The 24,432-nt window shown below is 46.9% G+C and overlaps 2 protein-coding genes across 2 annotated transcripts; both read right to left on the bottom strand.

The window, feature by feature from the left end:
* Nucleotides 1-20,738: 20,738 nt before the first annotated feature.
* On the bottom strand, nucleotides 20,739-21,423 carry LOC123093761 (uncharacterized). Its single transcript, XM_044515810.1, has 2 exons — nucleotides 21,112-21,423; nucleotides 20,739-20,961 (listed from the first exon to the last, which is right to left on the bottom strand). Exons 1-2 carry the CDS (start codon nucleotides 21,421-21,423, stop codon nucleotides 20,800-20,802), a joined length of 474 nt encoding a protein of 157 aa, XP_044371745.1. The 3' UTR covers nucleotides 20,739-20,799.
* Nucleotides 21,424-21,542: 119 nt separating this feature from the next.
* Nucleotides 21,543-23,909, bottom strand: LOC123093760 (uncharacterized). The gene is made up of 3 exons (XM_044515809.1): nucleotides 23,383-23,909; nucleotides 22,994-23,277; nucleotides 21,543-21,930 (listed from the first exon to the last, which is right to left on the bottom strand). Exons 1-3 carry the CDS (start codon nucleotides 23,687-23,689, stop codon nucleotides 21,877-21,879), a joined length of 645 nt encoding a protein of 214 aa, XP_044371744.1. The 5' UTR covers nucleotides 23,690-23,909; the 3' UTR covers nucleotides 21,543-21,876.
* Between the last annotated feature and the right edge of the window lie 523 nt (nucleotides 23,910-24,432).

The following is a 24,432-nucleotide window of genomic DNA, read 5'->3' on the forward strand; positions in this document are numbered from 1 at the left end:
AGATTAGTTAGACCGGCCTCTTTCGGTGCACAGTGTATGTATACGTGTGGCTTAAGCTCCTCCGATCGACCAAGTGCACAGGAGATACTACTAGCTAGCCAGGAGCCCAGGACTCGGGTGATCTTAGGGTTGTTTTTGGTAGCTAGTACCATGTGTGAGGGTGATCATGTCTGCTCATGCTGGTAATTATGCCGATTACTCTTTTTGTCATAGGTCAAGTGTTGATTCTTCATTCTTCATGCCTACGTTCGTGTAACGGGGACTTGTTTCCTTTATCTAATGGACTTCCTTTTGGACAACGTTTTCTTCTAGTGGATTAATGATGGATGCTATGAGTCATGAGATGAAGCACTTTTTGCATACATAAATAGCTAGCTCTAGGATGTCATACATTTGTTGAAGTTGATCGATGTCCCCGCTGGAGGGATGCAACAGATGATTCTACATTTCTACGCATGGAAAATGATGGTTCGTTTCATATATAGGAAGCATAATGTGGTATTTGCATGTCCCGGATGAAACCACTAAAAGGGGTGCAAATGTACTACTCCCTCCAAATATTAACTGTCGCACACTTAGTACAACTTGCTAAGTACTGTCGGAAATACAGTAGTATCGCACACTTAATATAGATTGAAGGAGTACAAAACATAGTAGTGTCGGAAATGCCTGTTAGGGCTCGAGCTCCATGGTGCTCTTTTCTTTTGAAAAATAAAAAACTCATATTTAAAGTTGCAAAAAAAATCCAAAAAATACACATGAACCTAGAGATGTACTACATCTCTGTAAAATTTCATGATGAAATAGATTTTGATGAAAGCTACAAAAAAAATCATGTATTTTTAGCATGTGCGCTATTCATTATAAAAGTCCATAAAAAACTGCAGCTCACAAAAAAGAGTATTCATCGTGAAATTTTTCGTCACACAAAAATCGTCGTGAAATTTCATGATATATAATAAATTCTTGTAAAACTTCATGCTGAGGTTTCATGATGTATTTCTAGCAGGAATGTATTGTACATCTGTATGTTCATGTGTATTTTTTTGGAACTGCAAATTACATATGATTCTCGAATTTTTCAAATAACATTATGTAGACTACAAAATTTGCAGATGCTTCGAAAAATTGTTTATTTGGCATAACTTTTTTTCCCTGATCTCCACTTTACCGATTGATTGAAGACTGGTAGGAGAAGCTAGATGAAATGCTTATAGGCTACAAAAATGATTGACTGTTTATTTTGATCCCCACAAAATATTCCTGAAGTAGGTCCTGAAGCCAAGTGGGGAAAGAGTGGTCCACACCTGTCAACTAATTGCAATTAAAACAGCCTACTGAAAAGACCGCTGGGACCGTGCCTATCTGTGGGACCAATTGCATGCGACTTTCTTGATTTCCTTTTTTTCCCATGCGCTTCTATTTTCTGCCAGTTTTTTTTGGAGAAAACTTCATTTTTCTGACTTCATATGGAGTACCTTTGGGACTAATCATTTATGGGTACATTACATTAGCTGATTGCGCATGCGTAACATGACATATAATTCATATATTGGATTGTTGGTGATGTTACAAAATTAGCGAGTTTTTACATGACTTTTGGTGTCAATTACCAAAGAAAACATTGTTTCAATAAAAGAAGTCAATAAACACGTCCAGGGGGGGGGGGGGGGCACTAGCACAAAAAATAGTAGGCATTGGTGATCGTCTACAAATGATTGGTTAGAGTGGACCGTCATTGGCAATACTTACACTATCGGGGCAGCCGAGAACTATTCATAAAAATATTATATTTATGCTTCGCTCCTCATGCTCCCAGCACACCCAATGCTAGGGTTTCGCTGCCTCCAGCCGCGCACCCATCGGTCTACCTCGCTCTTGTGGCCTTAGGGCCATGGAGGTGAGGTGGACCCCGGTCCTTACTGGCGGGAAGGCTTCGTTTTTAGTTATTTTCTTATGTTTTGGTAGAGTTTGTGTCCTTAGGAAGGCGAGGCGGTGGCAGCTTCTTGAAGATGGAATAAGGTTTTCTCCGCTTATCCCCCGTCCAGGTGATTCTTTTAGCGCTGTCGGAGGGCGTGTGGAGGTTAGTCTCTAGTGGATCTCGCATGACTCGTTCAGCGTTTGTTTTTAGTGGATCCGCTTGGATCCGATCTTCGCTCATCTATATCCGTGTGTTTACAGGTTGAATCCTTTCGATCTACGCCTTTCTTCATTAGCGGCGGTTGTTCATCTGGTGCGCTGGTCCTCTGAGACCTTAGTACGATGACTTCCCGACTGTCTACTATAACAAGGCTTGCCCGGCTCCGGTGATGGAGAGGCAATTACAGCGGCGCGCCTTTGGCTCGCTCCAGTGTTTGTAGTCGTCGCTAGGCGGTCTATGGACATGAATGTATTTTTTACTTCTAGTGTTCTTTGTACTACCTTGACAGTGAATGTGTAGATTGAATGTTTTTTCCGCAAAAGAAAGTGAACTCACATTGGTGACTCTAATACATATTCTGCTAAGGGAACAAGCCATCATTGATGTGCCATTACAACTGCGAAACATTGGACTCTAATACAGATTCTACCTCGTAATATTCCGGATAACTGCCCATTACTATGGATTTTTTCGACCGAAGTCCAATGAACCTCAACCTAAATATATATCCCTAGCGACTCTCTCTCTCACTAGTAGAAAACAGGGCTTTTGGTTCAGTCCGAATCAGCCCATTAGTCCCGGTTCAGTCATGAACCGGGACCCATGCGGGCATAGGTCCTGGTTCGTGAGGCCAGGGGGGCGACCGGGCCATCGTGGGGCATTGGTCCTGGTTCCAAACACGAACATGCACATTTTGTCCCTCGCTCCTGGCCCACCACCATTGGTCCCGATTGGTGGCATGAAGCGGGGCCAAAGGGTGTCCTTTAGTCCTGGTTCCAGCCACGAACCGAGACCAATGAGTTGCTTATATATACCCCCTCCCTCGCGAGCAAAGCACTCCACAGCTATGTTTTTCTGGCCGGCCGTTGAAGAGCTTTGTGGTGCTCTAGCTCGCCTCCTATGCACATGAGGTGTTCCATGAAATGTCCGAGCCACACTTAAGCTTTATCCTCTCGAAGCTCCTTGTCCAAACTCCATTTTTTCTCGAGATTTGTCTAGATTTGGCGGTCCGTCCTGTCCCGTCATCAGGTTTGTCATCTTTGAAATCGACGCACAAGCGCCAGGATTTGTCCTTCTTTGGTACCATCACCAGGTTTGCTAGCCAATCCGGGTGTTTAATTTCTCTAATGAATCCGGCTTAAAGTAGCTTGGCCAGCTCCTCTCCCATGGCTTGTCGTTTGGGTTCGGAAAAGCGTCTAAGTGTCTGCTTGACCGGTTTATATCCCTTCAATATGTTGAGGCTATGCTCGGCCAGCCTACGTGGGATTCTTGGCATGTCTGAGGGGTGCCAGGCGAAGATGTCCCAATTCTCGCGTAGGAATGTTCGCAGTGCGGCATCGATGGTGGGGTCCAGCTTTGCCCCGATGGATGCTGTTTTCGTTGAGTCCGTTGGGTGGACTTGGAATTTGACAATTTCGTCCGCTGGTTTAAAGGAGGTGGACTTGGATCGTTTATCGAGTATCACGTCATCCCTATCCACTGTGGAGTGTAATGCAGTTAGCTCTTCGGCCGCGAGGGCTTCGGATAATGCCTCTAGGGCTAGGGCGGCGGTTTTATTTTTGGCGCAGAGTGCTATGTCCTGATCACTAGCAAGGGTGATGATTCCATTAGGTCCAGGCATCTTGAGCTTCATGTATCCATAGTGGGGTATAGTTCGGAAGCTCGCGAATGCGTCTCGCCCCAAGAGGGCGTGGTATCCGATGCTGAAGGAGACCACTTGAAATGTTATTTCTTCGACCTGTAATTATCTGGCGTGCCGAATACCACATCTAGTATGATTTTTCCCGCACATTGTGCCTCCCTTCCAGGAATGATTCCTCGGAAGGTTGTGCTGCTTTGCTCAATGCGACTATTGTCTATTTCCATTTTGTTGAGGGTTTCCTCATAAATGAGGTTTAATCTGTTGCCGCCGTCCATGAGCACTTTGGTAAGCCGGAAGCCGTCCACAATTAGACTAAGGACTAAAGCGGCTGGTGCCCGGACTGTTCTGAATTGCGGTTCGTCACTGGCGCTAAAATTTATGGCCGTGTCGTTCCAAGGGTTTATTGCTACTATTTGACAGACTTCGGCGATGCTGGAGAGTGTTCGCTTATGCCTGTTATTCGAGGCGAAAGTCTCAAAGATTGTCAACATTGTATGTTGTTTTCTGCAGGATGGTGCTCTGCGGGATTATTGATGAGGAGATCCTCGCCGCTCTTCGCCACCTGCCGGAGTATCCAACATGCTCTAAGGCTATGTGTTGGTACGGTATCCGGTGTGGTGTGAATTTTGCATGGCCTATTGAGCCATCCCTCCAATACAGTCCCGCTCCCTGTAGTGGGCTTCGGTTTCTTTGTGATTGGATCGGGTGACCGATTAGGGTACACCCTTTTTGTTCGGACGAGGGGTTTAGTGAGGGCCAGTGGGTCCCAAAAGGCTGCCTGGGTTTTTCAGGCGCTTTGCATTGCGCAGTACTTTTGTACTATGGCCGCCAAGTCAGCAAAGTGTGATATGTGACGGCGTCTTATGGCGTTTAGGATTCCCTTGTCCGTGCAATTTCTGCAAAAGAACGAGATTGCGTCTTCCTCGCGACAGTCCTTAATCTTGTTCATTACAAGGAGGAATCTGGCCCAAAAGTGATGTATTGTCTCTTGGGTCTGTTGTCTGATATGGGAAAGATCGCTTGCATCTGGGCGGGTGGGTGGATTTAAATCCGAATCCTGACCCGATCTAAGACCCAGGGCTTGAAGGGTTTCCGAATTTAACGATCCGGCTTCCGGGGTGTTACCCAACTTTTTGGACCCACAGTCCGGTTCTAAGTCCGGGACTTGGGGCACGTCTTCCCGTGAACGGGTGTCCGGCTCGGTGAGCTCGGTAATCCGAACATAGTCCGTCCTTAGTATGGGAGGAGAGTTATCGCTTTGCTCCTCCACCACCGCTATCAGATGGGTGACCAGAGGGGTATTAATCTCCCTTTGATCGGGTTTAAGCCCAATCTGGTCATAGTCCGTAGCGACTCCCAGGGCGGCGATGTGATCTAGAAGCTCGTTCAAAGACGATAGCTCCGTCGGATCCATCTGTTCAGCAAGTTCCGAGCTGACGCGGAGGCGATTCTCGATGACCTGAGAGGTCATCATGGGCTCGACAACCGTGCGGGCGGTCATGATGAAACCGCCCAACCGGAGGGTTTGGCCCGAGGCCAGGGCTCCACCGGAGATGATGTTGTCCTTGATAACAAGGCAATCCATCAACCTTATCTTCGACGTCACAGTGGAACTCTCAATGAAAGCACCAATGTCGGTGTCAAAACCGGCAGATCTCGGGTAGGGGGTCCCGAACTGTGCGTCTAAGGCTAATGGTAACAGGAGGCGGGGGACATGATGTTTACCCAGGTTCGGGCCCTCTTTATGGAGGTAATACCCTACTTCCTGCTAGATTGATCTTGATGATATGAGTATTACAAGAGTTGATCTACCATGAGATCGATGAGGCTAACCCTAGAAGCTAGCCTATGATTATGATTGTTGTGGTCCTACGGACTAAACCCTCCGGTTTATATAGATACCGGAGGGGGTTAGGGTTACATCAGGTCGGTACCAATCCTGGTGATTACCTACCCGATGATGTACATTTGGATACAATGGAGGTGGACGAATTCAAATACCAGTACGGGAAGCCCCTCGTCAAAGATGGAGCTCTTGCTCTAACAACGATGGTGCGAAGATTTCATGAATGGTACATGAAAACCTGGAGGGAGTCTGGGAAGGATGCTTTGTCGATGAGAATTAAAGAGGACAACGACTTCATTGGCCAAGAATTGTTAACTGTTGATTTTGATGAGTTTTTCCAGTTCTACAATCAAAAGGCCCTCGACAAATCACTTGTCGCTTGCTACAATCAAAAGGCAGTTCTGCAATTAAGTCTCTCTATATATATAGCTCAGCTCTTTCATTGCATGTATATATAACAACCCTCACTATATTATGCAGATTGAAGATCGTCGAATGCAGAAAAGCACAAATCTATGACATTGGATTCATTAACCCAAATATCATACATGAATGGACGGTTAAAAAGAATGTCACAGAAAACCGAGGACAACTTGCTACAATCATTGCTCAAAAATCAAAGCAAAGATAAAATAATCTTTCCTTACAACTCAAGTGAGTGTTACTGTCTTGTGCATATTCGGTTTCCCTTATTACTCGAGGTTATAGTCATGTAACTGATGGGTTATGCATGTGTACGCAGCTTCCACTTTATTCTTCTAGTGATTAAGCTTGAGCAGGGAGAAGTAACCGTCTTAGACTCGAGACGAAAAGATCCCGAGGACTATGCGTACATGACTCGAATGCTCTAGAAGTAAGTTCAATCTATCATTATCGCACCATATCGGTAACTTTGTTCATTTCCTTATATCAAGTAATTTTCTATGTCTAGCAGGGTTAGGAAAGAGTTCACCACAATTTCTCCGGGACTGCCGACCGAGCTGACATTTAAACACCCGAAAGTAAGTACTACTACCTAGTTTCGCGCATCTCCCATTGATTCTAACTAGTTTCATCAATACCATTTAACATGCTTTCTTATCAGTTTGATTGACCTCTATTTCTCGTAAAGTGTTTGTGGCACGAATAAGGAATTGATTTTTGTGGATACTACGTTTGCGAGTTCATCTACAATGATACGGCCAAGAATAAGCGGGGCTACTCTGAAAAACAGTATGAAGTGCGTAAGAAAAAATATTCACAATTGTATTTTATTACCATCATTTGTGTTGAGTTTCATTCATACACATGTATTGACCCTCTTCTTCGATTTAGATCTGGCAGTTGCATAATCAGCTCCTACCACATGATCGCATAAAAGCAATTCAGGAGGAATTGGCGGGATTCTTTCTTGACCACGTCATCAATAAAGCCGGAGAATACCATGTGGCACTTGACTTCAGATGTTAGGGATTGTAATAGATCTTATATTGTATGTATGTAGCTAGTAGCATCGGATAGATATACGAAAACTTGTTGTTCGACCAATCTCTCAGAGAAGGAGAGGCCAATCACTTCTCTCTGTATATATTCATGACGAGTTTCTGTACTTAATGGTTTCCTTCATTTTCTTACTAGCTAGCATGTCGAGTCCTCTCTATACGTATAGTACGTACCATCGACCAAGCACGGAGATAAGAGAGGTCACTTCTCTCTGTTAGCTAGCTAATAAAATATATGAAACCCCTAATTAAATTAACCCTCCAAAACCCCCCAACCCCCCCCCCCCTAAAAAAACAAATACCACAGCTCCTGAGTCGCTGATGCGTGGATGCCTTTTTGTCCCGTTTGGTGTTACCAACCGGGACCAAAGGCCCTCCTGCCGGGCTCGCCGCAGCGGCCACGTGGAGCCCCATCTGTCCCGGTTCGTGAGCGAACTAGGACTAAACGTCATGGGCTTTAGTCCCGACCCTTTAGTCCCGGTTCTAGAACCGGGACAAATGGGCCTTTTTCCACTAGTGTCTCAACGTTGTTGCCACACCCCCTTCCCATCCACTATTCTCTCCCTCTACCCCCCCCCCCCTTGTTTATCTCTCTTACATTTGTATTGTCTGTATCGTGGTTCCCCTACCCCTCGCTCAGCAGCGTTCCTCTTGGTGGCCTCCCTGTCATTATGTTGCAATGGCGGACGATAGTAGCCGCAACATTAAGGTTGAGCCCATGGTTGATACTGCAGTATGTAGTGCCATTTAAGAAATTGTATCTACACTTATGTTGAGACAAACGTAGTGTTTCTAGCAACACGAAACAATTTTCCTACGGTCTATTCCACTTCTAAGGCTCACTCGCCGACATTACCTTCCATGTGTAACTCCGTGCTCTTGGAGCATCCTTCGTCCTCTACTAGAAGGTCGCCTTGTCAACATCTTTGATGCCACGGCCACGCGTGATTCTTCATTGTGTCCACAAACTTTGCAAGCTAGCTGAAGTACTAAAACAATTGTACATGTGTCATGTTACAATCCTCTCACCTCTCAATTTATGGTTTGGATTGATTTTCATTTTTATTATTTTGTCTCATTTCAACCATTGCTTCAGACATCCCTTCTACTCTTACGACGGGGATCTCCTTCTCAAACATGGCGTAGTGTCCAGGAGCATGGTGTAGAACCCTTTTATAGTACATCAGGTTATTTAGGGTCTTTTATTTATTTTCAACCAAAGGTCTAGATTAGGCAATAATACAGAAGAATTCTAGTAGTATATTCAGGCCTCAAGAGCCCGGGTAGTTAATTATCATAAATCCTTCAACTGTTTCCACCAAAATCAAGCTGAAGAGAGTAGATTACAAATCTAGGATTGATCCAACCATTCATTGATCCTTACAGAGTTGTTGGCCTGCTGCCACAAATTTTCAATCGGTTTTGCTTGTGAGCATATTGATCTCCTCAAGCTAAATAGTTTCATCATCACTAAATAGGAGGGGAGTAATGAACCAGGCTGGAGGCAATAGTTTCATCATCACTAACAACAAATCACTTACGGGGTACAAACCCGTCACATGTAACGGATGTCTTGTCGTGATTCTTTGTTTTTTAATGAAGAACCATTTTTTTAAGTATAAGGGCAAGTATATATGATTGTCCTCGATAGTAAAATTTGTTCTTTAGGATGTTGGATAAAAAAAGATTAAGGTCCACCTCCAATCTTCTCAATCTCTAGTAGTTTAGTCGATCTACCCCGTCACTCTCTCCGCGAACCTTTTGCCCGTAGTGCCATCAAATCATATCATATCACGCCATTCCTCTCGCAGGCTCATACAAAAACTCTGCTCTGCGGTAGCTTACGTGACCTCCCTGGCCCGACCCTCCATCGGATTCACGTCATGATCGCGTCAGCATTCCCCTCTCTCCAACATAACGATTTTTCAGAACAACAGAGTGAAATTTTTATCTGACGGTCACTGCGCATACCGTTATGGCCCTCTGTCTTCCTGCACACGTCCTCTTTTGCTTGTACGTACGCTCTGCAGCTCCCATGGCCATGGGCCGGTGGGCCCGGAGCTGGGCCAGCGACACGTACGTACGTGCCCCCTGCCCTTGCCTTGTTGTCTACACTGGGTTCCGGCCGGTGTCCCGAACAGTTGGTGCGACAGGTGCCCAAGAACGTACTGTACGTGCGTACAGTGCGCGGCCTCTACCACTCACTGTGCATGTACTTTGACGTGAAAGGAAAGGGTGGCACGCACTGTGCTCGTGGATATATGCGGGCGTGTACCATGGCCACGTTGCGTGGAACACGACGGATTGTCTTTGCTACAGTAACCGCCACCACTCACTAGCCGACTAGTACTTCCTGTCTTCCAAGGTGCCAGAGGAGTACCTTACTGGCAGGGCGATCCGCACGTACGTACACGGCATACCAAGTCACGGTGATATTCCAGTAGAAAGGAGTCTTCGGTCTCCCACCGTTTTTCTTCGAAATCATCAGCACTTCAGTAACTCAAAGCATCTACATCCGGGCGTCCCATACGACCGGATGAACAGTCCGGACGGCCCGGTCACAAAAAAGCAAAACAGTCGCACGTCTTAAAAGGGCCTCAAACACCTTGGTCACGTCCGCCGCAGGTGTTTTGGATTTGGCCAGTCTACATGTAGATAGGGCTACAAACGAGTCGAGTTCGAGCGAGTTAGTCTAGGCTCAGCTCAACCCATACTAAAATTTGAGCGAGCTCAAAATGTGCGAACCTCAAGGTTAAGCTGTAGAAAGTGGCTCGTGCTCAGCTTGTAACGATCTAGTTTCGAGCTAAATAAGATGATTTTTAAACCATTTTAAGGCAAATTTTAAAGCAACATATGCCACAATAGAATAGAAAAATCATTATAAATTCGACTTAATCTTTCTCAAGCGAAGACTAGCATTTAATAACAAGAGATCTCGGATAGAAGGCGACCAAGGTGCGCCAGCTCTCAAACTTTAACCAAAATAACAAGATTGAACACAAGGTTGGCCACGTGATGAGAATAAGTTTTCTCCATGCTTAATTTCCATGTTTGCTAGTAGGTAAAATGAAGAAAAAAATCATACAGAACATATATGGAAATGAATTATCCTAATTCTTGGCAATAGATATGAAGGTTTTTTTTAAGGTCTTAGATATGAAGGTTATTTAATACACTTATTTGAAATCAAGCTATCGAGCTAAAATTGAGCGAGTCAATGCTGGATCAAGATCAGCTTGTTTCTTGATCGAGCTACAAAAAGTGTTCATACTCAGCTCATTTTTTTTCTAGTCCATCTCGAGTCAAGCTAAAATACGAGTCGATCTTGAGCAGTTTACGAGCCTCGAGATTTTCTTGCAGCTAGATGCTTGCTCTCACGCCGCTGAATTTTCAACTGGCATTATTGCCGCTGGACTGCGCGCTGGTCTACGCAGCGATCCAACCAACAACCGATAGTGTCCAACAAGACGGGAGGAGACTCGATGTCGATCGGTTGATCGCTCGAAGCACGCACGGCCTGGAATGGGCACCGAAGGTTTGCCGCCTATGATTGTGCTCCCAGGCCCTGCGTGAACCGGAGAGAGCGACGCCAAGTGGAGCGCGCCCGGTCGCACGTTTACACGCGCCCGCGCGCGTCATTTTCCCGCCAATTAACCGGGTGGGGAGAGGAGGAATCCGCGACTCTGAGCGCGCAGAAACTATCGCGTTGCGCGTTGGAACGGAGCCGATCGACCGGAGATTCGTGGTCCGCCAGTCTCGGCTGAAATGTATGCACGAATGCTGCTTGCTGTGACAAGCAAAGTCGTCGTAATTAAGCTGGACGCCGCCGTCGTCGGAGTGGACGGACCGTCGCTAGCTGCCGCAACTTGATCAAAGCAAAGCTGTCGCTCACCCGTGTCCCCGCGATCTGTGTCTCCATGGATGTGCGTGTCTTGGAGACCTGGTCGATCAGATTCAGATCAGGGTGATTGGACAATCAACGCCGGTTTTTACTGCTGCTACAGCGACGTACGGCAGCAGGTCATCATCTGTGTGCCTGTCCATCCCTGAGATTCGCGCTTGATGGCTTGATCCGTGACCGCGGCGACGTGCTTTCTGTATGAAGAGCCCACGGCGGCTGCGCCCCCACGTCGGCGCCGCGCCGACGGCTAAGGATGGGTGCATGCTCGGTCGCGCAAGCCCGTCCTGACAAGATCGACTGCAGCTCCAGTTCCACGCACTTGCCAACTGGAACAGAAGTACAGAACAGCTTAAATTCGACCTAGAAACAAACTGCTGCTACACCCAAGTTATCTCACGGTACGATGAACCGGACTGTTCACCGCGTGCACTCTCGAACCACACGGCCCGGTTCGATCGATCGATCCAGTTTCTGCGGTGCAAGTTTGGGTACGTCGACGACGGGCGAGGCGTCGCCGTCGCCGTCCGTCGGCGAGCCCGCCCGCGGCGGCAGGGGCAGCGGCACCGTTCACCCGGCGCAGGAGCAGCGAAAGCGGCCTCACATGCCGGCCCCCATGACGCGTGCGCCGTGCACGGGGAACACGCGACGGGACGCCCCTTTCGCGCCTGCACCACAACCTGGATTTGATTGGGGAGGATGTGCATGCAGTACGGTGCCCCGTCTTGATGATCGTCAACTGCTGCCTCAGCCACAAGAGTGGACAGCAGCCAATGAGGGGGCGGTTGGTGGTCTGGTGCGTGCGGGCGGATGCACTTTGGTCACGTTTCTCGCCGCTCGTCCGACATCGCTGCCTGCCGACGGGATATTTGATGCTCTATTCTTTGTTTTTATCTTCACAGATTTTAGTTTGGAGAAATCTCTGTATTGGATGTTCAGCGCTTGTCGTTGCAGAATAAAAATGAAAATGCATGTTTTTTAGAGGAATTACCACATGTCCATTAAACAAACAGAATACAGTGAGTACATATGTGGTCACTTCATGACACAAACAGAGGGTCTAGTGTCTTGAAGATTTGCACAAAAGACTCCCAAAAGGTAAATTTTACAACTTTACTTTGAGGGTCCATATGCCTAACCTAATCATCGCCCATCATTGATCACCGCTGTCGCCGTGGCACCGCCGGAGAAAGACGTGAGCAGTCTTCACACCCAGATCTGAAAGAACTTCATTGCAGACCACGTTGCTTTGTGAACCGATTAAACGGCTCGTCGAAGGCGGCAGAACCAAGTCTTTGTGGCACGTCGACCGAGGATCATCCCCAAGTCTACCAGATCCCGACCGCGTCGTCTTCATCCAACATGAGCGGAGAAGAAAAGCGTCGTCGCAAGCCACCGTCCGCACACCACATTCCAAGGCACCCACATACTCTGCACCAGCCGATGTTATCGCCCAAGAAGACGCCAAGCACCAGCCACCACAATCTAACATTGTCAAGACCAAAGTTCAACGAGACACAAGGGCTACCTGCTTCTTGGCGATGCTGATTGAAGCATCACATGGCGGGGGAGAAGCAGGGCCATCTTATTCCGACGTGAGGTTGATTCCACCACCAATGCAACGCCTCCGAGGAAAACTAAGTCTATCCTATCTAGTCGCCGGAGCGAACCTGCTGGGTTCCCCGGCCCCTCGGGCTGCCCAAGGGGCCGAGGACTCGTAGCCACACCGGCGAAGAAAAGCGACATAGAGATCGCCTCGCGATCGCCTGCGCGAGGCGAGAGTAAAGTTGGAACCGCTCCATTTTGTGGCAATTAAAATGCATGTTAGTGTGGCGTACTTCTCATGTTTTGAACAGAGTCAGTAACCAGACAAATTTCTCCTCACGCGCCTCTTAAGAATCCATACACCCCTTATCGGCTAAACACGATGCTGAGATGAAAAAACATACTGTAAAACATGTCAATCCAATGATGACTTTTGTGGATCCACTTATATAGGTGGGTTGGTGGCGGCTAGTGTTGTAAAGATAAGAGCTTGAATACACCTTGCAAATAATCCAAGAAACATGACAAGTGTAGGGACTACTATAAGGAGACTAAACAAACAATGTTTGCTCGATGACTTTAGGGGGTGAATGTTCAGTGGCGTCGAACACCCGTCAGCCACTGATTGGGATCAGATGTGGAAGAGAAAGAAGTAGAGAGATGAAGAATGAATAAGAGAGTTGAGTGGAGATTTTATTGCAGAGCCATCCTAGAACTTACGGGTGTCAGACATAAACACCGACACCCTTGGGCTTTAGAGAGATAGGTTGATTGGGGAATTGTCATGCATGTTGCCAGTGGCAACAGGTTGTTGTCAATGGCGGTAACACGGGTAGGGAGGGGGGAGTCTATAAGATGATGATCGAGTGGGAGAAGAGGGAGGCGATCAAACAACAAGAGGGCCTTGGGGCGTCGTTTGCTTCCTAAGGGCATCTCCAACGCCAACCTGCAAATTTCCTTCCGCGTCCGTCTGCGGACAGGGAGGGGGGACCAGTCCGCGGACACAAATGCGAGAGGCGGTCCTCCAACGCTCCCCGCATATATTTCAACAACTTTACGAACCAACCGGACGAAATTCGTGCAAACACAGCGGACTTGTATAAACTGTACACATTCATGCAAACATGGCGGGTTTTTATTACATTTGGAACATTTAGAAAAAAAATCCTACATCTGCCGCCGGCGTCCAACCCTTGTTGTTCACTTCCTGGGACCGCCGCCTCCATCCGTGATCTCCACGAGCACCGGCGATACCAATGAAATTCACGATAAATGCGAGCACGGGGACTTGAACCCTTGTGGGGTAGTAATATCGCTGCCTTTCTAACCATCCACCACAGGTTGATTTGCGTGTGAAATTTCTTCCTCGAGTATCAGTGTGAATTATCTCCTTGTGCATTCAATATTGTCTTAGTCATTGACTTCTCTCCTCACCATTTTTTTGACTTGTCGATCAAATGGCCAACACTCCATGTCTGCCTTTTACTGAAGAGTTCTGTCCATAGCACTCACATTCCTATCAGGTATTGCATTCCGGTCCTGCAACTTGACACCCAGCATAAATCCTCTCCATTCTCCAATACAATTTCCTTTGAGTACGATGGCGTGATTGCACATACTGAAAAGGCTAAGCCAAAGGATATTTGGATAAGCCGTATGATTGAGTCTCAGAATATGAGTACAAAATAAAGTTTGAGGACATAACACATGAAGTTACTCTTAAATCTTAATTGACGTTATGCTGGTGGAAGTGATTCTTTCTTCATCTATACAGAATTTCAGGAGTGTATTTTTGACGCTTTATGCCCGGACAGTTCGCTAGTGTGTCATATCAGCTAGCTTGTCTGTTTTTTAGAGAGAAGATAGCTTATTTTTTGAGGATAGAGAGAAAGCTAGGCTTATCTGGTGTGGATCCACGGTATTTACTCTCTATTTTTCCAGACAAAATAGTTATGGGATCCTATGGTCGAAACCATTTTTTCCCTAAAGACGATCGAAACTATGATTGATTGACACGGAATGATATGTATCGCTCATTGTGAGCGTTTAGACTCCGATCACCCACTAGCACAGGAACATGGACCGACCGTCTAGGAATTGAAGTCAAGCAAGCGCCGAACCAATGGGAGAGGTGACGATTAGTTTTAAGAATTGTCTTGAAGGTTCATAACCAATTTTGGAAACATCTACGCCATTCCTGAACTGGGCTTTTTGCTTTTATGGTTTTCTTTTTTCTTGTTTTTCTGTTATTATGTGTTCTTTTTCCTTTTCCGACTTTTTAATTAAAATCACACTCTAAAAAAAATTATAAACATATTTAAATAAAAATGTTATTCATTTAGAAAAACCAGATTCTATTTCTTTCACGATTTCGATAAATTTTCGTGTTTTCAGAAAAGTATTTGGTAATTTAAAATGTTCAAAATTTACAAAATTGTGCACAATTTCAAGAAATATTCCTCATTTTTCAAAAATGTTGGCAAATTTCAAACAATGTTAATGTTTTTCGGAAAACAATATGTTCATTTTCAAAAATGTTGATTGATGTTTTTTTTACTTCAACACAATTTTTTGAACTCATGAACTTCTCTCAAATTTTTAACATATTTTATAAGTTTTTGTATTTGCAAAAAAAAATGAATTCACGATTTTTTCAAATTCGTGGTCAATTTTAAAATTTCTTAAGATTTTTCTGGTTCTTTTTCTATTAGCGCAACTTTTATGAATTCGTAATATTTTTAAATAACTCATGGACACTATTAAATTTTCGAACATTTAGTTTGATTCATAAACTATTTAAAGTTTTCGTGGACCTTTTCTGTTGTTCATGAAAAACAATCTGATGGAAAAAAACACAAAGGCCCTATAGATTTTTTTCCTTGAGTGATACAGATTTATTTTTTGTTGTTCGGGAAAATATGCCTGATGAAAAAACACAAAGGCCATACATATATTTGTTCGAGTGATATAATTTTTTTGGTTGTTGTTCCTGAAAAAAAGCCTGATGAGAAAATACAAATGCCCTCTACATATTTTTGTTTGAGTGATACATACAGGCTATGATCGCTAGGGCTAGCGCCATAATGGGTTGTCCCATAGTCGAGCACTGAAGGCGATGGGAGTGGCTGCATTGCGAGCATTTTTGTTGTATACATCGACCCTTTTTAATATCCGATGATCTTATTTAATTATATGACAAATATTTTTTAATATACATTGAACATTTTTTCAATATACACTAAAATTTGCTAATATAACAAAACTTTTTTGCAAAACACATATTGAATAATTTACTAAAATATTTTGTATTCAATTTTACTGGGTTTTTAAAATCTAGCTCCTAAAAAACAACATTCGGTTTTTGGGTGAGAAACTTACTACAAACCGAAGAGAAAAAACCCCCTAATGGCTGCCTGGGCCGGCCTATTTACCCTTTCTTCAGCGAAGCCTTCTTTATTTGTCGCGTGCAGGCAGCAAATAGGATGACCCACTTCTCGATTCCCCACACTATCTGATAGGAATCCCCCCCCAAAGGGGTACCCTTCAGTTAGTTGCTCCCTATTCCTACTAGAAGAACGCCCGTGCGTTGCAACGGGGCCACATTAATTTTAAGAGTTCAATATTAATATTCTCATACATATCAAGTGACATTGGCAACCTTTTTTACCATCAAATCCTCACACACACACACTCTCCCTCCCACTTTCTCACTCTCTCTCCCCCTCTCCCTCTCTCTCTAACACACACATATCTATCTTATCGAGTACGGGACCATAATCTATCTATTTCATACACACACACACACACGCTAGTGCATAACAATATGGATTATGTGTATTTTTGCCACCACAACTGAGGGAAATAATTTCATGTAAATCGGCCAGCCACAACTCCAAGAATACGCGGAGGATGTGGCCCGGGTCGGCGTCGGCGCCATCCGGTGCGGCCCACGGGCCCGCTTCCAAGTGCGTCTGCGCGCCGGCCACCCACGCCGGGTCCTCCAAGTGCCGCTTCCACCGCACCAACTCCCAGGGCCACGGCCACGGCCAGGGCCAGGAAAGCCGCCCTTCTTCGCCCCTTCACCGGCCGCAGCCAACGTGGTGCCGCGGCACCCGACCTCACTGTCCTCGTCCTCCGGCACCGTCGCGACCCAGTGACGCGGCCCAAGCATCGGCCTCGAGAATCAAGAACGCTCGACAACATAGAGGAAAGGGAAGATCATATACATGTAATAAGAAAGGGAGTTTATTTACTGCTCCCTCGATGTATTGTTTCCTTTGTTTGGAGATTGATTACCATCCATGAGTTAAGGTAAGGTTAATGTGATTGAGTGATTTTTCTGAAAATCAATTATTTGTTTTCTAATTAATGTGATTGACTGATTTAAGGTAAGGTTAATTAATTTAGATTTGATCTTTAGAGATTTTTCGTGATTGATTCTACATTACTAAATAAGTTGCGCTAGTATGGAAAGTTCTGATCTATTCAGATTTCTTTCATTGTGTGAGAGGGTGATGCGAAAATAAACCGATGAAGTGGGGGAGGGGACAAAAAAAATCATTGAAAAAAAACCAGCGAAGGTGGGAGGAGGTACCAAAAAAATCATGGAAGGTGGGACGAAAAAAACTCTGAAAACGAGACTACCAACTGCTCCATTAGGAGTAGAGATGATCTCAGGGCCAATCAAACTTAGGCTAGCACACTGTTGGGATAGGCGGGCCATTCAGGCTTGGGCTAGCACATTTGGGCTTCTTTTTCTATTATGAAAGGGAAGTTGGTAAGTTCTCCTCAACTCCTCCTCGGTTTTTTTCTTCCCACGCACCATCTCTGCTTGGTTTTTGTATATTTTTTTTGGGTAATCTCAATCAATGCCAAACAAAAACTAATGAACATATAGTAAGTTGAAATAATATGAACCAATTCGATACTTTCCTTTGCTTGTCCTACTCATCCCCTTAAAACAAAAAATGACATCGCTTAATTTATGAAACATAGCATCTAGCGTTGGACGAAAGGATCACGTTAATTATGAAGAGTAACAATTTTTTTCTTCTAATTTTGAGTACAGCATGCGTAGTGCGGTTAAATACCTCAAACAAAAATCAACTTAATTTACGGGAGTGTCGTTTATGTGAATTCATTTCCACCATTTTCATGTTCTGCCACACAATCTTACTTATGACATCGATGTGAGACAAACCATAGAGAAAAAATGCGCTTACGTTGAGACACTCGTAATTGATACTATTGAATTATTAAATAAACTTTTGCCCTAACGATGGGCAATTAGCTAGTCTCTCTAATGCCCCCGGTGAGCACATCATCCAGATCGGTTCGCTAAAAGAACATTATCCAGATCGTTTTAGCAGCCATCCTCTCGTGATACGCTGGCCTTTTCCAAGGCTGAAAAGTATCCCAGATTTCCACAAGCAACAAATCAAAGTCCTCTTCTTTTCCCATTTATTTTTTCAAAGTCTTCATTTCCCCGTTGTCAAGGTCTACTAGATGGTTGGGCAATCGGAAAGCTCCTCCCAAGTCACTTTTACCAACTAGTATTATCCCGTGCGTCATTACTTGACTCACTGGCCTGAATTTCCTACGGCAGGAAAAACGTGTTTGAAACTTGTTCCCGGCGTCCATATTAATTTAACCAGTTCGCCAAATTTCGTTCGCTTGACAATTCACAGTTGCAGTCAGAGTGTCAGACATGGTGACGCCCAGTGATTGAGACAAAAACAGAGAGGAGAAGAAGAAGAAGAAGAATATAGATGTAAAAACAACAGGAGTGAATAGCAAAAAACTACCACATTACGGGCTATCGTTCCGAAAAACTACCGCTTTTTTTTAATTTTTCAGAAAACTACCACAAAAGTGGCTGGCTGTTCCAAAAAACCCAAGTGGCCGAACGGTTAAGTTTTAACTGGGGTTATGACATGTGGGGCCCGCCCGTCAGGGTTTTGTCGGCCACAGTGCTCACGGAGCGCGGGTGACGGCCGTTAGGGCGCACGGGCCGTCCCGACCAGGTCAAACGGATCCGGCCCGCCCTCACTCTGTCTTCCCCCCCTCTGTCTCCCTCTCTCTCGTGTGCGCCTCCCTCTCTGATGGCGGCGGCGGCGGCGAAACTAGGCGATGGCGGCCATTCAACGGGTGGAGGTGGAAGGGGGGATGGAGGCGGCGAGTTCTCAGAGGTTGATAACTGGCTGGGGAGCGGTAGCTTCGCAACCCAGCCGGCGGCGCCGTCGCCGCCGCAGCGGACACCACAGGCTGCAGCTCTGATGCAGGCTCCTACGCCACAGGCTACACCGCCGTCGCCTGGTGATTGCCAGTTATCGCTTGAGTACAGAGCAGCGAGGTCTCTTGCTAGCGTTGTGCAGGCAGATCCGGCCAACTCCCAGCACTGGGCCTCTGCATTTGAAGGGGTGGAGTAAGTTTTTTTTTCCTCTTATGAGCTCCTTCAACAGTTTCTGCATTTCTGCTTGTTCATTTCAAACAACATAGCATAATTTAGTTAGTTTTTTGACCAAACCCTAGGTTGATGCTGCTGTGATTCATCTTAGAACATGAACCCTAGGTTGATGCTGCTGTGATTCAACATAGCACTCAAGGATTAGTTAGATTTAGTAGAAATGCATGGTGGATTCAGTGAAGCATTTGTTGGATTCAGATTCCTTACTGTACTTTATAGTTAGTGTGCACTGAATTTTTGTAGCAAAAAACACTTAGTTAGTTGGGCTTTTCAAATAACATATTATGTAATGCAGACTGGATGATGAAATTTGGGAGGTTAGGATGCATTTCCAGGGCAGGGATAATATGGAAAGGAGGTTTTCTGTTTCAGACATCACATTTTTGAACTTGATAACACTTACTGAGACTGAAGGCTATGGGTCAGATGACTACATGTACTGGGTAAAAGAACAAGGGATTGGACAGGAAGGTTTATTTCTTCTGGACAGTCAAGATGCAGTTGAAGAAATGATAGACCACTCAGATTTAACAGTGCTCAATATCATTGTTTCCAAGGCAAATGAAGATAGAGATGTTGAATGTAACATGGCTCACAATGTTTGTGAAGAACAAATTCCAATAGGCAGTCCAGTGGGGGGTCCTGGTTTTGTGTTGAGTCTGTCACAAGATGGAGTGGTCCACCCTCTTGATGTTAATTTGAACACACAACAAAGCTGTAACTTGAACATTTCAGAAGCTAATGGTGGAGATGATGATGGACAGGCTGCTGGTCAAGCGGATGATGATATTGACAAATCATGCTCAGACTTTGAGATTGATAGGGGTGACTATAGAGGGATAAAGATGTCTTACAAGGCTTGGAAGAGAGGTGAAGAAAATATTGGAAATGAAGAAGAAAGAGATGTTGTAGAAGACAGACCACAGTTCATATAGGACTGCACAAAATATACTCCTACCATCATCTTGCAAGGCCTGTTATATGTGTAGGCCACCTTACTTACTTAACCACCATTGTCCAAATCTTCAAGCCTCCAGTATGGCCTTGATTTTCTCAAGCTTTTCCTTGCTCCCATGGCCAGCATTCAGCAGATCAGCAACTACTTTCTCAAGCTCTGTCTTCTCTTGTGCAAGAAGATCCCTGTCCACCTTTATCTCTTTCATTGCCTTTCTGGTGTTGTGAATTATGTCTGCCTGGGCCTGAAGGATACACCTCTGTTCTTTTGCTAGCCTTAGCTTCTCCATCTTCATCTCCAGCTCTAGCTCTTCCTTCTGCTTCTCAAATTTCTCGGCATCCATTGCTTTTTGGTAGTCAATCTTGCCAACACCATCCTGCCAGTCAAACATCTTGCTAATATCATCAACCATTTTATGATACTTGGTGCAGAGATGATCATAGTCCTTCTTCAACTTGGCAACCTCATCCTCATATGCATGCTTGTCTTGAATCCTTCCAAGGTTTTGCTAATGGAACATTTCCCACAACTTGATGAGGCAGTTCTTAAGTACACCAGGCCAGGCAGGATCAACCTACTGAACTACACCACAATTCACACCTCCCTGTAGTTTGATCAGAGAACACATACTTCAGAAAATGCATAAATCCAGTTCTAACTTCAATTCAAAAAGAGGATTGGTACACAAGGATGACATGTAACCAGAAATTCAGTACTAAATTCAGTTCAAACAGAGTTAATGTACAAACTCAGTAACCACTGGGCATAAGTGAATCCACTAGGCATAACTGAATCCACTAGGCATAACTGAATCCACCCAGCATACTCAATTACTCACATGAACAGGGCATCCATAGAACCTCCTCCCAGTGTTAGCACCTTCAAAAGCAACACACTTCCTAGGCTTCATATCGTGCAGAGTACACTTGGAAACTTCCTCCATGGGAGCACCACACCAGAGTGGCTCAGGGATGGTGTCAGGTGTGTCCTACATGCAGTAAAAGGTAGATCAGAACCAATGCATCAACTAAACGAATCCATCCATACAAATATACGGCTCATCAACCCTCATTTCCAAATCGATTCAACCCTAACCCTAACCCTAGATAATGACAGAGAGGAGGAGGATGAGGCATACAAAGTACTCCATGTCCATCCGGTTGCCCCCCATGCTGTCGTCGGAGCTCTCATCCCCATCATTCCAAGAAGGCATCCTGGCCGGCGACGAGGAACTGAGGTGGTCGACGACGATGGAGAGCTCAGCCACGGAAAACAGAGCGAGGGGGAAAAGTGAGAGTGAGAGGGGAGAGTGACAGTGAGTGAGCGCGAGGGAGACAGAGTGAGGGCCGGATCCGTTTTCACCTGGTCGGGACGGCCCGTGCGCCCTAACGGCCGTCACCCGCGTGCCGTGAGCACTATGGCCGACAAAACACTGACGGGCAAGCCCCATATGTCATAACCCCATTTAAAACTTAACCATTCGGCCACTTGGGTTTTTTGGAACAGCCAGCCACTTTTGTGGTAGTTTTTTAAAAAATTAAAAAAAAGCGGTAGTTTTTCGGAACGATAGCCCGTAATGTGGTAGTTTTTTGCTATTCACTCAAAAAAACAGCAATCGACATCTGCCGCACGGCTCATCCTATGTTGCAGGAGGCCGAAGCACAAATGTCCCACCATATTTACAGCTGAGCTCCATCCACACTATGTCCACTTGGGAGAGAGAGACGTTGGTGCGGGTAAACATATACACATGGCGCGTCGTGTCGACCGATCGATCAATCGGAGTGTACACAAACTACTACTGCTCGAGCCAAAATTTGAGACCGGAGGAGGAAGCGGAGAAAGTCCTGCCGTCGCCTCTCCGGAATCCCCATTCCCATCCGACCGGACGACGGGTTGGGTGTCATACGATGCATTGCTTCAGCGACTTGGGCGTGTGGGTTCCCTTTAACCTCACCTGCAAAACAACAAACCAATTGGAGTTAATTTACTGCTAGTAACCGGACAAATAACTGCTGCAGCGAGACAGTGACAGAACAGTTGTAACTTTTGTCCGCTTTCACGGCAGCTAAACAACATTTGACAAAGTCGAAGAGAGAGATTCCTCAGCTACGAAAATCACGCCAAAAGAACCGTCGATCGAGCTGTGTTTTCGACGGAAGCAAAGAAGGATCATCAGGCGGCCACAGTGCGCGACAGTGACACGCCGGGTTTTGGTTGCGGTTGTGATGTCATTTTTAGCCCAGATGGATGCATGGCTGCAGCGACCATCCAGATATCTCTACAAGTCGGCCTGCACAGTCCAGATCAGTCGACCATGCACCGTCGACGTGTGACGAAACGTGCCACAGCTGCTGTTGGACCGTGTCTCCGTCCGGTTTTCGTGCGGATTTTGAGCAGGGTTGGCGCTCCCTCCCTCCGTCCGTCCGTCCGTCCGTCCTTGGAGCACCCGGAGTCAGCTAGCTAGGAGCAACCACACTGCAACTCACTAATCAAAGCTTGATGGTACAGCTAATGTGGCGCAGCACTGGCAGCAGACACAAGTAGACTAATTCAGAAATTCAGGTTCAGGTCGATGTCTGATGACAAGTGACGACGAATTATGAATGCAGAAAATTGCCCGGTCCTCCCATCCGCCCGTTGCACGAGCTGTCGCGTTGCCTCGTACAGTTGCGCCGGCTGGGGAAAGTAGGAGTAGTAGATTCCGCGGCGCACCTCGGATTACACTACGCACTACGCACTACGCACCTTGGTACAGTTGCACACAAAGCTCGATCAGCTGTCATGGGCCGAAAGTGCAGCAGAATCTTGAAAACAATTCTTTCCTACGAGTTGCAAAGCTCGAGTTCATCTGAATTTTAGCTGCTATTATAACGCGAAATTGGTTTTGTGTTTGTTTGGCGTGTGTGACACTGACTGCTAATGAGAAACTGGTCATGGCGATGGTGTTTGATGCGATGGAGAACTGGTATGGGCAGAGAGGGGTGGAGGGGGTGAGGGGCAGGGGAGAGGGGACTCACTGCTTCGATGTCGATTCTGTAGACGACGTGGAGCCGGCGCTTCTCGCGGCTGCTGGCCCGGTAGGCCATGGCGAGGTGCGCGGCGGCGAGCGCGAGCGACATGAGGAACATGGCCTCCACGGCGAGGAGCTGGCCCTTGCCGTGCAGCTCGAGGCCGGCGGCGCCGTCGGCGGCCACGCCGAAGACCGCGACGGCCTTGGCGAGGACGTAGAAGAGGGAGCCGACGCTGCAGGCCGCCGCCACCCACAGGTAGGCCGCGCCGCCGCCGCACGCCGTGTACGCGCCTGCACACACGGAGAAAAAGAACATCGATTTAGTAAGTAAATCAGGAAGGAAATCACAAGTCGATTCGGATCAGGAAATTGACAGCATAGAGGGGTGGTGCTCACAGAGGATGAGGAGGGAGCGGGCGGCGGAGACGGCGGGGAGGTCGACGAGGGAGGAGCGGAAGTGGAAGCCCCTGGCCTGGTCGAGGAGGGTGTGCGCGGAGGAGGCGCGGAGGAAGTTGGAGAGGAGCGCGGGCGGGAGGAGCAGGTCGAGGAGGACGATGAGGAGCGGCGGCGCGCAGACGAGGAGCAGCGAGGCGAGCATGGAGACGAGGAAGAAGGCCGTCTTGGCCCAGCGCCAGGGCCGCGCCCACAGCCCCTCCCCGTGCGCGTGCGCGTGAGCCAGCGGCAGCGGCACCTTCTTCTCCATCCCGGCCGATCGGGTCCCGTGCTCGGTACTAGTCTGCACTCAGCTCGCACGTCGCCGCCGGCGGTCTAGCAGATCGATCGATCGAGTCCGGGGAGTGGACGACGATGGTCGCTGTGTGGCGTGGCACGGTGGATGATCTGGTAGCGTGACTCGGGGTGCGGCGGCTGTGCGGGGGCAGTGGGTTCGGCCGGTCGGAGTCGAGGTTTTAAGCGGGGGGCGGGGGACGGCGGGGCGGAGGAGGTGGAGGAGTTTTTCTTGTGCGTGCTGTGCTGGGTCTGGGTGCGGGGCCGGGGATGGATGATGGTTGGGGGACGGTTTGACCGCGTAGCGCAGGCCCTACTCCTACTCCTCCTCCACGGCAGCAGCCCCGGGAGCCGCCACGGGTGGCGATGCGTCAGCGCCCGCGTCTGCGTCTCAGCGCGCCTGGAGAAGCTTCCGCCCGCCCCACGCCCGGTTAATTACGGGGGATCCGGTTGCGTGATGAAAGATTTACTCTGTTTTTGGCAGGGCGGTTATCTGTCTCAGATATTTCTCTTTCAAACAAAAGAGAAAAACTGTCTGAGATATGGACTCGAGGTCTAATTTTCGGCTGAGGTTTGTTCTGCCCCACCTTTCAAATTACGAACAGCTTGTGCTGATGATGTTCTGGCCCCGTACGTACGTTGCGGGTTTTGACTGACTGGAACGCCGCGTCATCCTCCGTGCTCAACGAGCGGTTCCATCTAGAAGCTTGTTATTCGGCG

This window comes from Triticum aestivum, chromosome 4B, assembly GCF_018294505.1.
Source record: "Triticum aestivum cultivar Chinese Spring chromosome 4B, IWGSC CS RefSeq v2.1, whole genome shotgun sequence".
NCBI classification, from domain to species: Eukaryota; Viridiplantae; Streptophyta; class Magnoliopsida; order Poales; family Poaceae; genus Triticum; species Triticum aestivum.

What these genes read in the sequence shown, in the direction of transcription:
- LOC123093761 (XM_044515810.1), bottom strand. Translation starts at nt 21,423, where the DNA reads ATGGGGCTTGCCCGTCAGTGTTTTGTCGGCCATAGTGCTCACGGCACG. An exon ending in GGATGGACATGGAGTACTTT is followed by an intron (nt 20,962 to 21,111) that starts GTATGCCTCATC and finishes TACTGCATGTAG; the next exon opens with GACACACCTGACACCATCCC.
- LOC123093760 (XM_044515809.1), bottom strand. Translation starts at nt 23,689, where the DNA reads ATGGAGAAGAAGGTGCCGCTGCCGCTGGCTCACGCGCACGCGCACGGG. An exon ending in CCGCTCCCTCCTCATCCTCT is followed by an intron (nt 23,278 to 23,382) that starts GTGAGCACCACC and finishes CCGTGTGTGCAG; the next exon opens with GCGCGTACACGGCGTGCGGC. An exon ending in ACAGAATCGACATCGAAGCA is followed by an intron (nt 21,931 to 22,993) that starts GTGAGTCCCCTC and finishes GTTGTTTTGCAG; the next exon opens with GTGAGGTTAAAGGGAACCCA.